Source organism: Balaenoptera ricei, chromosome 1 (assembly GCF_028023285.1).
Source record: "Balaenoptera ricei isolate mBalRic1 chromosome 1, mBalRic1.hap2, whole genome shotgun sequence".
Taxonomy (NCBI): Eukaryota; Metazoa; Chordata; class Mammalia; order Artiodactyla; family Balaenopteridae; genus Balaenoptera; species Balaenoptera ricei.
Window position 1 is genome coordinate 191,853,647 of NC_082639.1, and position 15,714 is coordinate 191,869,360.

General features: G+C 40.6%; 1 protein-coding gene across 2 annotated transcripts in view; it reads left to right on the plus strand.

Annotated features, from left to right (window-relative positions):
• CAMSAP2 (calmodulin regulated spectrin associated protein family member 2) overlaps nucleotides 1-15,714 on the plus strand; it is a 103,267-nt gene that overhangs the window by 68,204 nt on the left and 19,349 nt on the right. For both annotated transcript variants that reach the window (XM_059943141.1, XM_059943151.1), the window contains exons 5-8: nucleotides 4,780-4,921; nucleotides 5,216-5,355; nucleotides 10,080-10,173; nucleotides 12,204-12,288. In XM_059943141.1, the coding sequence (XP_059799124.1) occupies nucleotides 4,780-4,921; nucleotides 5,216-5,355; nucleotides 10,080-10,173; nucleotides 12,204-12,288 (461 nt within the window). The remainder of the gene's footprint in view (nucleotides 1-4,779; nucleotides 4,922-5,215; nucleotides 5,356-10,079; nucleotides 10,174-12,203; nucleotides 12,289-15,714) is intronic.

Here is a 15,714-nt window from a genome sequence, read left to right on the forward strand (position 1 = left end):
TGTGTACTGACCAGGTGTTTTACCAGGGTCCCTGAATTGGGGTTTGTCTCCTGTGTCCTGTGATGAGATTGGGCCTGTGGGCCTTTGGAGAAGAACATCGCAGAGGTGGCTTCACCTCTCATCACATCACATCAGGGAGCACGTGACGTGAACACGATTTGTCACTGATGGTGTCCACCTTGATCACTTGGTTGAAGTGGTCTCCTTCATTGTAAAGTTTCTATTTCCCCCTCTGATGCTCTTTTCTTTGGAAGTGGGTCACTAAGTCCACCCCACGTTCCAGGAGAGGGAATTTAAGCTCCCTCCCTGAAGGGAAGAGGATATATACTATCTGGAATTCTTCTGTAAGGGAGATTTGTACTTTCTCCATTTATTTATATCCTTCAGCCGTTTATTGGTATCAGTATGGATTGGTGTGTATGTGCTCTGTACTTGGGGTTACAAGCCATGGACGCCTGTGTATGTATTGTATACTTTGGGTTACAGTCCAGTCTGTGGTATTGACTTGTTGCTCAGTTTTTCCAGCTGCAGCCATTGGGAGCTCTTTCAGAGTTGTCTGAATTAGTAAGACGTTCAAGTATTGAATATTTTGCAAGAAATGTGGACTAATTTGAACCACAAGAGACTCATCTCCTGTTTTGTATAATCCATAGTAATTTCTTATTATCATCAGTTTCTGTGTTATGGATTCTTCTAGTCTCAAAAACAAGAAAACTCCTGTTTTTGACATTTCCATTATTCATTGGGAACCCTGACGCATTCACAGGGGCTTCCTGCTCTTGCACTTTTTATGGCTGTTATGACTGCAGCTGCCAAAAACTTTTGGTTAAATGAGAGATTCAAATACATGCAAAAAAATTATTAGGGTTATTCTTCCTGATGCAATAAGAAAAATTTATTGGAAATATTTTCTCTTTGTGGGAAGCTGGTATTTTTCTGATTCTTGAGATGACATTTTTCTGATTTTTGAAGTTCTTGAAAATACCTCATTTATATTATTTTTCCAAATAATGTTATTTTTACTATTAATTTCTGTAGGAAAAACTTTATGCATAGAAGCTGAACATGAATTTTAACTCAGACCCCATTTAGTTTGGTTCACTTCAACAAATATTTATTTAGGGCTGCCAAAAAACTGTGCTAGGAAATACAAAGATAAACAGTTACAAATTATTCTCATATTATCTGAAATTACAGGCTTATTGTATATTCATCTTCTTAAAGACATAAAATTATATTCTTTGGAACACCCCCTAGATAGTAAAATTAATAACATTTATATTCTCTTTGTGTTAGTAGCTACTTGCCTTAGAGACTCTATAAAGATAATAACTGGTGAGAATTGCCAACTGGTTTTTTATCCCTCATTAATTGAAAGAAATTCTTTATGTCATTAAAAGAAATGATCATTTTGTTCAATTCTACATTGTTACTTGCTTTTATTCGTGCGCTTATGAAACAGTCTTTCTTCTTTTCCTTCTGGGAAGAAGACTACCTTATCAGACTTGGCCTCCTAATGCCTAAGAATTTTAATGATTGCAAGTCCAGCCCTAGAATCTTTCTACTCCCTCTTGTGATATAAATTTAGTTTCTAATGTGATGTGTGATCCCAGAACTGGGAGGTAAAATTCTTTGCTGCCGAAGTACACAGCATGTCCTGGGTACCCTAAAAACGCACGTCCATGTTGGGAGAGGAGTGAGGGGAGGGAAGGTGGTGGTCTTCATCATTAGGAACCTCTGTAGTTTAAGCTAAATTGTAAAGTATTAACATTTAAAAAATGTTTTGAGAACTATGAACTTGGAACTCCACTAACAGAAACTTTACTATAACTTGTTAATTTTAAAAACTTCTGATGAATTTTCCCTTTACTTTTTGCTTCCCCTCTTTTCCTGCTGCTTCCTCCGAAGTCTCCTTCCAAATGGTTTTGGAAATTGGTTCCAGTAAGTTTGCACAGCTTCTTCAACTTGCTCTCCAGAAGTGTAATTGTAGAATGGTACCGTTTATGTCTTGCCGATATGGTCATTACATATAATTCTGTTAGTCACAAGTAGAGATTGGATTTTAAGGTGTTTTTGATCATAAAGTAAAACAGAAAGATTTTAAAAATCTAGTCAAAATTTGGATTAGAAGCTTTAAAAATAATTTAAAGTGTAAGCTAGTCTGTCAGTACTCACAGACCATCAGTAACTAGGTAACAAAAAAAGTATGGATATAGATTTGCATTAGTTTTAATAATTTTAGTAAAAGTGAGTATCAATTGCACATGTAAATTATTTGTATTGTAAAGTCATCTTTTTGAAAGAATCATTTCCTTTTGGCCTGAAATGTAGAGGATACTTTTTGTGTAATAAAGAAGTGACGGATTCTGTGTCCCTCCCAGTACTGGACCTGAGCTAGATTCAATTCTGGTTTGACTTGAAGAGTTGATCTTTCACGGTGGCATCTGGGGCTTAGACCACTTAAGTATTTTACACCCTCAGAAACAGAAATGTAACTTAGACGTGCACCATAACGTTGAAAGGTAGAAAGTATGTCCCTTTTAAATGCCAGATTTCTCCATTTGTAGAAAGAGCAGTAAGTTTGTAAAGCATAGAGCACGTTCAGGTATAAAAGACTCTGTAACCTTTGTGAACTGCAGATGAACTTTCGGAGAGTCCCACATGACTTCAGGATTAAAAGTTGGTCTACCTGATGCCCCTTCTAGGATATAATCTTCAGGAAGATGTTTTGGCATGCCACGTATAAACCTCCGATTGGCCTAAGCCACGGGCCTCTGTGGCTGCAGCCTTATGAAGCTCTGTGTGTGTGTGTCTGTGTGTGCCCTGTGCAGCAGTGCTCCTTGGCAGGGTGCAGTACAACACAGCACACAATTCAGTTCTTTGTTCCATGACTCTGGGCGCCCAGCTCAGTCCAGTTCAGACCGTGGGCCGAAAACAAGGGTAGACCTGGAGATCTGGGAAGTTTGGCCCTGAGCCCAGCCAATGTAGGGGATTCCCAAGAGGCGACTATTTTGTTTCTAGCCGGCCCAAGAAAGGAGGGGGAGGACCTGGAAGGGTGCTTACTACCAAGTGTGAGGGGCAGCGTACGGCCAGAAGAGGCCACTGGCTGATTTCCTTCTCTCTCTCCCTTCCTCCCCTCCTCTCTCCTCTTTCTTCATGGCTGATTTTTAAACTGTCTGCCAGCAGCAAAATGAGGAAGTTTTCTAAGGATTATGTAAAAGTCAGTAATCAATTAAAGAATTTATGTAGTGTGTCTATGTGATTTTTTTTCTGAATATAGGTAGTCTATGAGTTTGGAACATACCATTAAACCCAGATGTCTAGTCCGCACTGATTCGTAAGAACAAGATCCTCTGAAAATCTTCAGAGGAAAAAATGTTCCATGAATCTTGTTCTTGAGTAGCCAGTGACAGGGAAATAGGGATAAATGTGTCCTCCTTGAATGTGTATGCTCTTCTGAGGGATATCATTTAGAGGAAATCTGACCTCACCACCAAATAGTAAATTTTCTCTTTCAGTAAATTATAATATTTTTCTATTATTCTCACGAAAGTATTATATTTCATAATTGTATGTTAATTATGAAATATCAGTTTAGATGGAGTTAGAAGAAAAATTAGTTTTGATTACTTTAAAAAAACTGTATTTAAATATCAGTAACCACTGATATTGTAAAATTGTAAATTTTGCTAATAAAGTACTTCAGTGTGCATCTTCATCAGGCCTTCAGCGTTATTTTTCTTGGCCTGAGGAGAGCTAATAGCTAGTAGCAGCTGACCTCTGGCGATTACTCGCTGTGTGCCCGTGTGTGCATTGCACTTTATGTCCATCATCTTCTGTAATCCTCCGTGGTGCTGTGAAGTAGGTACTGTGATTATCCCCAGTTCACAGATGGGGAAACCGAGAAATGAGCATTGAAGTACCTTGTCCAAGATCACAGAGCTAAGAAGTGGCAGAACCAGGATTTGAGCCTAGGTAATCTGACTTAAGAGCTCGTTCTCGTAACCTCTGAGTTTTACAGCGTGTCTCATTTCTAGAGAACCACCTTACAAGTTTGTATCCACTCACACCGGCCAATCTTTACAACACAAGAATTTTCATCTGTTTTTCTGAGAGGGAGCAGAAACCCTTATACTTGCTCTGTTACTGGTTAATGAAACCTCAACCAGGAGGGTTTTTTTCAGTTTCAAAGTCATTACACTTTATTTGCATTGTCTCAGCATTCAGATGAGAAGCCAGAATATCTGCATGGTCTTGAATATTATTCCGGTTCCTCAAAGTGATGTTTCTATCGCCACATTTCCTTTAAGAATAGTCTCACATTCTTCTGCCTGCTCCCAACTCTGATGACTGTCCTCATTCTTTCAGCTCGAGTCTCACTCTTTCCATATAAGAACGTGTGGTCTAAGTGAAGTCTAACCTTAAAGTGAATGAACGTCATCATCTGCAGAGGAGCAGAACTGATGATTTGGATAACAAGTGTTCAAAACCCATTTTGTGATGCTTTTACATGTAAATCCTTAGGCTAAGTGAATCTCACATAAATGAGCAGTGTCATGTTACGTTACGTACTTCGCTTCAGAACCAAAGTGCTCTTGGTAGCGTGAGGTCTAGTGGTAATGTTTAGAAAAGAAGGATGCTGGTGAGTAGGTCTCATTTCTCTTGACTTATATTTTATTACTGATACACTGGAATCCACAATACTGTTTTTTTCCTGTATGTTGCTTAGTACTTATTCATTTTCACCTCTTTTTTTTTTTTTTTTTTTTTTTAATGTAGGCTCGTTATAGGAAAGAGCAGACATTGCTGAAGCAACTGCCTTGCATCCCGCTGGTAGAAAATTTGTTGAAAGATGGCTCGGATGGCTGTGCGTTAGCTGCCCTTATTCATTTTTACTGTCCTGGTGTCGTCAGATTAGAAGGTAAGTGTTTCGTTGAAATATTCTAAACTGTGGATAGATGGTAAAAAATATTTAAGACAGTAAATTTAATAAGTAATGAAGGCTTTTTTTAAGAAGAACATTTATGTATAATTCTAGGAAGTAGTTGAGTAAAGGAGTGCTTGGTCTCTAAGCCTCTGTGTAGTGATCACTGCTGTTATACGTGTGGGTCAGACGGATTCTACGTAGTTGTATATCTGTATTAAGGTAATAATTACAAAATGAATATGAAATGTACATTATCAAAATTAACCCTTGCTCTTTTCTTGTTTGAAGATATTTGCTTGAAAGAAACCATGTCTTTGGCTGATAGCCTCTATAATCTGCAGCTGATTCAAGAATTTTGCCAAGAATATTTGAACCAGTGTTGCCATTTCACCCTGGAAGACATGCTCTACGCTGCTTCCTCCATAAAGGTATTTCGATCATCCTTTTCCCCTTTGTTTGTTCAAGTTCGTTGAAAAAACATATAACTAGGTACATAAACAGTATAGCTGCTTTAAGCTTACAAAAAATTAACTGTAATTTCAGGCAAAAGAACTTTTGAAAAAATAGTTTTTGATTTTTCTGCTGATTTTATTTTATTTTTTATTTTTTAAAAACCTACATTGTTAGCTACAGGTTCCTTTTATAGTACAAAGCTAAACTTAATGTCATGGTACAGAATTAAACCGTTGTTCTGATGTTGTTAGCAAAATAGCGGATAAGCCAGTAAGCGTTTCTGGGTCCTGGAGGGACTGCCGCTTGCGGTGAGCGTGCAGGAGGTGTGGCCGCTCAGCAGGACTGTGGACTCCGTCTGGGAAGAAGGGGCCCTCCGGTCCCAGGACTTGAGGCAAAGCCTAGGGAAAGGAAGAGGGAAGGAAATATTACGGTCATCTGGAAATGAACCTTTTAGGAAGTAATCGCATTTATCAGCCATACACTTGTCCCTTGCTTCAGGACGTCACGCGACCTCTTAGCTTCGGGCCGTTGCTTAGTGCCTTTCTTTCAAGAAATGTTTATTGAGCGCCTTAGAGTGTTCTAGGTGGTTGGGATAAATCAGCAGACAACACAAAGACCCCCCTGTCCTTTCAGAGCATTCTTTCTAGTGGTGAAGACAGACGTGTGTCTCAGGCGTGATGGCTTCTGAGCTGCAGGTTCCAGAACTTCATGGTGGGAACGCTGCCTTGGTGTTACCAGCAGCTGCAGCTGCAGAATTCCTTCACAGCTCTCGTACACCCGCCTGAAGTTAACACTTCTGTTTAAAGGCTTTAGGAATAAATGATCTTACAATCAAATTGTTTGAAGTCTGAGAGGAACAGCTTTATGTCAGTCCTAATTGTATTTACGATGCCCACCTTCACAGAAGCTGCTAAAGGACCCCTCCCCGGGTAATGCTAGTGCCTTGTGATGCTTTAAATTCTTGTTCTCTGGTCTCTCTCTTTTTCCTGTACCCGTTTCTCGTTTACTGCGAGGCAGATTGACGGAGCCAGGGGTAACGGCGTTTCCAGAATAAGCCACTGCCCCTGTTGACCAGAACAGTGCCCACTCCGCACTGTCCAGCACATCAGAAGAAAAACCTTGATTGATTTTGAATGTTTACACTTTGCCATTTTTACCAAAATGGAAGTTAGGAGATATTTTCATATTTATCTTAATACTTTTCCCGGCGCTTCCTATTAAAAATTTTAAATACTTTTACTGAGATCTCAAAGAAAAAAAATGACCTCATTAAATACATTGAGTTGTAAGGTTACATTTGCTTAAGTTGTATACCTTGGACTTCCAATAAATAACAGATAGCCCTGCTGTTTAGATCAACTTAGTCTGGGCATGATCCAGATACAAAGACATTTTCGTAAATCAGGCACTTTAAAAATAGATAATTATCTGCAGAGAAGACTTTGGTCACTTTCTCTGTTCTCTGCTAAATTATTAGAACCACAGTTCTGACCTCAGATGAGTATTTTAAGACTCCAAGCCCGCAAGAGGTTGCTCGGTCCATGGTGCTGGCCACCTTGTCATTTGTTTACTTGAGTAACAAGTGTTTGTGGGGAATAGGGAGTGAGCCCTCTTTTCCCCTCGTGGGGAACTTGTAAACTGGTGTGCTCTTTTTAGAGGGCAGTTGGGCATTCTCTAACCGCATTTAAAGTGCACAGAAGGACATACAAGGATTGTTCGTGGTGGTGAAAGAGTTGGCAGCAGTTCACCTTGGGAGGGCCACACTTGAAATGTCTTGTAAAGCAGCTGTTTGAAGGAGGCAGGGGTATCTTACTGATGCGGAAAGCTCACTAGGAGTTACTAAGTGAAGCGTGCGGGGAGCACACATTATATACGGCATGATGCAATTTACATATATTTTAAAAATCCTTTTTCTGTTTGTATGCACATCTACACACATACAGATGCGTGGGAAAAGGTCTGTAGAGAGAGAAACACAGAACTGTTAACAGTGGTTTCTTCTGAGTGCAGTATTAGGATTCGAGGGAGAGGGGTTAAAGTATACTTTTACTTTTTATTCTATGTTCTGTATATTTGTATTCTTTGATATCACTTAGAGTGTTTAAGAATGTTAATGTATAGTTGCATGACTGTCTTAACTGAAAGAAGGAAAGAAGAGCTTTTAAATGAAATTAATCTGGTGCCATTCCAGGAATATGGTGACAGATTTATTGCTGTTTAATCATCGTAAATTCAGAAAGAAATTCTCTCCATAATCTATTTACTGGGAAAATTATTTCTTACTATGCTGACATCTAGTGGCCAAACACAGTACAGTTATGTTATTAGGACAGTTATCTTACCAAGGTGCTTAAAATAAATTTTTTCCAGCTTTATTGAGATACAGTTGACATATAACATTGTGTAAGTTTAAGGTGTACAGTGTGTTGATTTGATTCACTTACATACAGCAGAACGATTATCACCACAGTGTCAGTCAGCACCCTCGTCACATCACATAATTACCATTTTTGTTGTGAACATTTAAGATCTACTCTTTCAGCAATTTCCATGTATATAATACAGTTATCATTAACTATAATTACTCGATTCCCCAGAACGTATTCATTTCATAATTGGGAGTCTGCACCCTTGACCAGTACTCCCGCGTTTCCCCTACCCCAGTCCCTGGGAACCACCACGCTGTTCTCTGTTTCTGTGGGTCTGGCTTTTTCAGATTCCACGTACAAGTGATGCCATACAGTGTTTGTGTTTCTCCGTCTGACGTATTTCACTTCGCACAGTGCCCTCAAGATCCGTCTGTGTGGTTGCAAATATGGCAGACTTCCCTAGTTTCTCGTGGCTGCATGTACACCGCATCTTCATCCGTTCATCTGCTGGTGGACGCTCGGGTCGTTTCCACATCTTGGCTGCGGTGAACATGGAAGTGCAGATGTCTCTTCAAGAGATCTGTTTTCATTTTCTTTGCTTATGTACCCAGATAGGATGGCTGGATCCTATGGTGGTTCTATTTTTAATTTTTTGAGGAATCTGCATACTGTTTTCCATAGTGGCTGCACCATTTTACATCCCCACCAACAATGCACAGGGGTTCCCTTTTCTCCATACCCTCATCAGCACTTGTTATCGCTTATTTTTTGATGATGGCCATTCTGACAGGTGTGAGGTGGTATCTCCTTGTGGTTTTGATTTGCATTTCCTTGATGGTTAGTGATGTTGAGCTCCAGGGTCCTTAAGATAGTAATTAATTCCCTATCAACAGACAATTATGGGGTACTTAAACAGTGTTTTTCCAAAAGATATACATAGCTTTCAGTTAACTGTACTAGTAGAGCTGGAACCTAACACCAATGCTTTAAATATAATTTTATACTTTGGTTTTAGAAAGTATACTATAAGTATAAAGAAAAACTATAAATCACAATCATCTTACTACCCAGAGATATTCCGTATCAGCATTTCGATGTTTTGCCAGTGACTGGCCTTTCTTATAATATGTTTATTCATTCATTTATATGTTCATTCAATAAATATTTATTGGACATCTATTATGTACCAGGCACTGTCTTAAACACTGACGATATAGTGGTGAGCACAGTTTTGTCCTTTTGACCATATAGTCTGATGGGTAAGGTGAGGAACCCTGGAGAATATGGTATTAGACGAAGCTGGAGAAATTGAAAAGGGACCCCATCAGGTACCCGCTTGTAAGCTATAGTCGGTCTCCCAAGGGCAAGGGCAAGCGGGGGAAGGGGCGTCGCATTTTGAAAAGTTTGGCTGCATAAGCCGAAGAAAAAATGACTGTGTGCTAACCAAGAGGTGGAAACAGTTTGAGTGAGGGTAGTTACGATGCAGGTGGAGAGAAGCGGGGGGATTCCAGGGCTGTTGAGACGCTGAACCTGCAGGCCTCGCCGGCGAATCGCGTACGAGGGGAGAAAAGAGGCCGGTGTCGCGGTGACTCCCAGGTTTGCTTTGTGCACTGGGAAGGTGGCTGCCGATCAGGGAAATAAGGATGGGATCTGATCAGACTTGTGGGGAAGGCGACTGGCACAGTGAGAGAAATAGAAAGTGCATGTGCAAGTGCAGTCGTGCCTTCGGGGGCCGTTCCATAGCTGGTGGGTGTGGGCGGCAGTTTTCAGACATCAGGAGTATCGAATGCTGCTGAGGGTTGGGGGCAATGAAGACCAAAAAATCTGTTTGATTTTAGTGACACAGACATGGGTGGCTTGAGCAAATGCTGGCTTAGAGCGAGGGCGCCTGAGTGCCAGGCTGGAGTGGATTAGGGAGAGGAGGGCTGAGAGCAGGTTGCTGGGAGAGGCCGGTGTTACAGAAGTCTGAAGCGACGAGCGGGCCCAGTGGACGGAGCCGGAGGATGAAGGATCGGGTGCCGGCTTCGGCCGCGTTCAGTGGCAGAGGTTTGAGCGTGTGTAAAAGCCACGCAGGAAGGATTCCGCTGAGGAGAAGAAGAATAAACGTGTAGGAGAAAGAAATATAATTGAGAATGGAAAGCTTCTGAGACGGTAACACACAGCACAGCCTTAGGGATTATAAGCTTTATCATTTCTTTAAAAAAAAAAAAAATCACAGATTTTGATGGGTGAATGCTATTTCGAGCTGTGTTTTAATAGGTAACTCTCTGTCATTGCTCTCTGGTCGGGCGTTACCTGCTGTCTCCCCTAACTCCTTGCCTCTCGCACAGAGCAACTACCTGGTGTTCACGGCGGAGCTCTTCTGGTGGTTTGAGGTCGTGAAGCCCTCCTTCGTCCAGCCCCGCGATGCTCGTCCGCAAGGAGGTGATCAGTGTTCCCGTAAACAAGCAGGATGGAGCGTTCAGATAGCCTCACCTGGTTATTCTTTTACAGGGAAGCCTGTTGCTGTTTCCTAGTCTAGCCTTGATAAACTCTCTCTCAACGTTTAAAGCCATTAAATTCTGCGTGAGAGACGTGGTGTAGGGGAGGGAAAGGAGGTGGCGAGAAGAGCCCTGCATTCCACGGCGTATGTTGTGGAGCTTTTAGCTTTAACTGTTTTCCCACTTTCTTCTCTTTGCATCTTTTACCCCCCATCCCTAGCTTTTGTTCCCCGTTAGAGTCTGAGTTTTTAACATTGTTGCCCAGAAGCCACTCAAATTATGGCTTGGCTTTAATCTGTAATTTGAACTTGCCCTTAAACCATAAAGGGGCTTGTTATATTTATTTTTAAACCTAGTAGGTTTTGTGATTGTTACAGTACCACGATCTATTGATTGCTCATAATAAGGACACTGGTAAGAAATAAAGGGGTAAGTTACTATAAAGATCTCTGGAAATGAAGAACAAAAAAAATCTTTCTATATTTTCTCTAAAGCAGAACAAATTTTCCATCGGCTTCCATTATAAAACCAGAGTTTTATTTCTATAGGGGAAAATCAATTCCACATGATAAGTGTGGGCCCACTAGAGAACTTGCCTCCATCGTAACTCTGGGTTCTTTCTGCTGCCACTTCTCTGTCCGACACGAAGCGGGATTACTGTGCCTCCCAACTAGCTAGCTGCTCTCCTTGGTGCCACATTTTTGTATTTTCCCTTATTTCTCCCCATCCCCACCCCTTCCCTCAAAAAATATTAAAGAAGAGAAAGAGATCAAGAAGGAGGGAAAAATATGTACTCCGGCGGCAGGGGTAAGGGACGTGGGAGGGTGATACCACTCTGGTGAGTGGAGTGAGCTCCCACTGCGTCCCAGGCCAAATTCTGTAAAACATGCAGGAAATGAGTGTTTAACCTGTTTGTGTCTCTGAGCTGCTTAGGGCAGAGCTGTCATGTAACGAGGCAGACCTAGAGAGCAGCTGAGGCCCTTCCCGAAGGCCACTGCATAAAGCCAGGTGTCTTCAGTAGTTACCACAAACGATATCGTACAGCTTTTCACCGTTAACATAGAGTTTTCATGTACGTTGCTTTGTATGATCTCATCTGTGAAGCCCACTATTCAAAACATTCAACAGCTGTTACATTAGATCTCCAAAGCAAAAAATAAATGAGCGTTATTTACAAAAATTGTAAACTATACCAGTGGTTTTAATTACTAACCAATGAAATTCTGTCTAATTGATTACCAAAATACCGACTATTTCATAGACGTAAAAGTGATCATGTGTCACTGAAGTTCTGTGAAAGCTTTTAGCAAAATTAGACACTCGTTTATTTTTATTTTAAATAGGTGTATTTATCTTATATTAAGCCTTTTTTTTCTCCCAATTAGCCTTAATCAAGTGGATTTTTTTTAATTCATTTATTTATTTTTGGCTGCTTTGGGTCTTTGTTGCTGCACGCGGGCTTTCTCTAGTTGCGGCAAGCAGGGGCTACTCTTTGTTGCTGTGCGCGGGCTTCTCATTGCGGTGGCTTCTCTTGCTTCAGAGCACAGGCTCTAGGGCACGCGGGCTTCAGTAGTTGTGGCACGTGGGCTCAGTAGTTGTGGCTTGCGGGCTCTAGAGCGCAGGCTCAGTAGTTGTGGTGCACGGGCTTAGTTGCTCTGTGGCATGTGGGATCTTCCCAGACCAGGGCTGAAACCTGTGTCCCCTGCATTGGCAGGCGGATTCTTAACCACTGCGCCACCAGGGAAGCCCCAGTCAAGTGGATTTTTTAAGCCAGGACACTTCCAAGAACAGTTTAAAGAAAATTTGTCGTTTTGAAAATTATTTAAGGAGAAAACTAAATATGCTAAGATTTCTCTATAAGTAATAAGGAAAATTGTGGTTAAACTTAAACATTTATTTGTGGCCCATAATTCTTGAAGCAGTGTTGGAAACATGCTAACTATGTAATTCTGAGGTTTTTTTCCTTTCCTGTAGCTGAACCTGTGGACGATCTGCCCTCAGTTCCTGTCTTAAATGCTGCCCAGAGAAACGCCTTGGACAGCTGTGACTTCACCCCAAGGTAGAGTCCAGAACACCGATTCCATTCACTAAGGAAATCAAAATTTTATTACATTAGAGTTTTTAAAGTTTCAGTTGGACTTTGAACTAAATAAGTTTCAATTAACTTACCCTATTAAAGCCTGTTTTAACATCACCGTAATTGAAATTTACACTGAAATGAATGTTTCATAAATAGGCTTTTATGAATCACACTGAAAAGTGGGGGAATATTATCCTAAGGTCCAAATAATCAGCCTAAAACTAAACTTTTGCTGCATAACTTGTTTATAACTGAGATTATTTGATGCTTAAATGATAGGTAACTCTTAGGCCAGGGGGAAATTTTTAAATTTTCAATTTTTTAACAATTTTTTAATCTTTGAGGCAGTTTTCCCTACTGTTTTGTTTGCTGGTTACTGTAGCTATTCATAGAGCACAGTGGAATATTTATTGTACTGTTGAATCTTTATCTAATGCTTTAGTTCTTAGTATCAGGAACTGAACTGGAAGCAAAGTAAACATTTAATAGCAGGATAATCCTGACTTCTGACCCAAGTATGTGATAGAGACATTAATTTGTTTAAAAATGTCTTTCAGCAGATCCTATAAGTGCTTTTAATGCATATTTATTAGAACCTAAAATGTGTATTGACTTTGGGCTCCCTAACTGACCTGATTTTTATTTTAAGTTTAAAACGGATGTATTTTGTGATTTTTTTTTTAAGAAATTCAAGCAGATCTACTAAAAATACATTTTAAAAATTATGAGTAAGAAATTGAAAGTTCTTTCTGCATGAAATATGAACTTGTACTGAAGTTGTCACCCCCCTCCTCACATCTAAGAAGTTTCTCTCTCTACTGTGTGCTAATGAGCGTGGACAGAACCCTTACAGTAATCTTACTGACTTTGTAGGGCTTCTTAGCACTGTGAACTTCTGATCTCGCTAAGTATTTCCTTCAGATTAAGAAAGCATTTTCCTTCCCTTACCCTCTGATTTACTCCTATAAATTTTCTTACTTCCACTGAGTTTTCTATTTCGTAACCATCCCTGAGATTTACCACAAACAGATTAGGTTAGAATGTGGCTGATCTAGGAGCGCCTCTGTTTTATCCCGTCGGAAACTTTTTTTGTACACGTTATTTCCTCAGTGCTTTCCTGGGTTGGTTAGATAGTGGCATTTCCTTCCCTGAAAATTTAGAAAACACTCAATATTCTAGGTTGTAACTCTTGTACTGTTAAATCTTTAAAACCTCTGAAACTTTCCAGTTAAAGACTAGGTTATTCCATGATTATTATTTCTAGGAACTTGAGTGGACGATCTTCCACCTTTCTGACACTGGGAAATGTCTTAAGATCCTCTGGAAGACTCATCTCTTCTCTGTCTCTCAGATATCTGAGTGGCTACCTTTTTCCTTTCTCCCAGCAGAAGAACTTCCTGTAACCAGATGGATGTCTGAATCCTTTTCCTTGAAGAGTCATTGTGTAATCCTTTCATTTCTATGAGTTTCCGTATGGTCCATTCGTAGTTCTCCCATTATAGAACTTTTGGGGAAGGATTCAGGGATTTCTGCTCTTGCTGAGAATAATGCAGCCACATCTACAAATGTTATCGCACCTGAATGGTGACCTTACGAGGAAAAAAAGCCAAAGGAGGAAGACAGCAAAGCAAGACATTTGTAGCAGCTACTGCACACATTTGGCTACTAACCTGTACGGGAATCACCCCACATCAAAATCCTCTATGCAGGCGTGAAAAAAGTTTAGCCATTACTTGGGGAAGAACAAAAGAGTGAACCTATTTTAATAACTGAACTTGCATCTCTTCAGGATTACGCTCCTGTTGTAGACGTAGGAAGGGTAGAGGCTGTGGAAAGGCTACTGGAGGGGGGATGAGAGAGACGGATGTGACAGGGAGCAGCGTGGGGGCTTCTCCCTCGGGTTTCCCAGGAAACGACCGGGGACGCGAGTGAGAGGACAGTGATGTGCAGCGCAGGGGCGGGGGCTGTGGGAGCTAAGCGACAGCAAAGATATACACGTGCTCCGGGTGTTGCTGCTTTTGGAAAGCTCGTGAATTAAGCTTTCATTAAATAATAAGAATGCAGATCGAATGGAGGGCCTCTGGAGTGTGGAGTTCTGGAGTTTGGAGGAGTGACTGGGTGAGCTTTGGTTTATTAAGCACCCGGCTTCAAACCACGACTGCCCCAGGTCAGTAGTCAGGGACAATTATCCTGACTCAATCTGTTAACAATACAGTTAACACGAGCTTTGAGAAGAAAAGCATCATAGTTTTGAAGTGGTGATAGCTCTCTCAACAACCAAAGGAGAGATTGTAATTTATCAAATTACATATCCAAATTAGAAATTTCTGATCAGAGCCTCCCATCAAGCCTCTTAGATAGCCTCAACCACCAGAGGGCAGACAGCAGAAGCAAGAAAAACTACAGTCCTGCAGCCTGTGGAACAAAAACCACATTCACAGAAAGACAAGATGAAAAGGCAGAGGGCTATATACCAGATGAAGGAACAAGATAAAACCCCAGAAAAACAACTAAATGAAGTGGAGATAGGCAACCTTCCAGAAAAAGAATTCAGAATAATGATAGTGAAGATAATCCAGGACCTCGGAATAAGAAAGGAGGCAAAGATCGAGAAGATGCAAGAAATGTTTAACAAAGACCTAGAAGAATTAAAGAATAAACAAACAGAGATGAACAATACAATAACTGAAGTGAAAACTACACTAGAAGGAATCAATAGCAGAATAACTGAGGCAGAAGAACGGATAAGTGACCTGGAAGACAGAATGGTGGAATTCACTGCTGCGGAACAGACTAAAGAAAAAAGAATGAAAAGAAATGAAGACAGCCTAAGAGACCTCTGGGACAACATTAAACGCAGCAACATTAGCATTATAGGGGTCCCAGAAGGAGAAGAGAGAAAGGACCAGAGAAAATATCTGAAGAGATTATAGTCGAAAACTTCCCTAACATGGGAAAGGAAATAGCCACCCAAGTCCAGGAAGTGCAGAGAGTCCCATACAGGATAAACCCAAGGAGAAACACGCTGAGACACATATTAATCAAATTGGCAAAAATTAAAGACAAAGAAAAATTATTGAAAGCAGCAAGGGAAAAACGACAAATAACATACAAGGGAACTCCCATAATGTTAACAGCTGATTCCTCAGCAGAAACTCTACAAGCCAGAAGGGAGTGGCATGATATACTTAAAGTGATGAAAGGGAAGAACCTACAACCAAGATTACTCTACCCGGCAAGGATCTCATTTAGATTTGATGGAGAAATCAAAAGCTTTACAGACAAGCAAAAGCTAAGAGAATTCAGCACCACCAAACCAGCTCTACAACAAATGCTAAAGGAACTTCTCTAAGTGGGAAACACAAGAGAAGAAAAGGACCTACAAAAAAACAAACCCAAAACAAT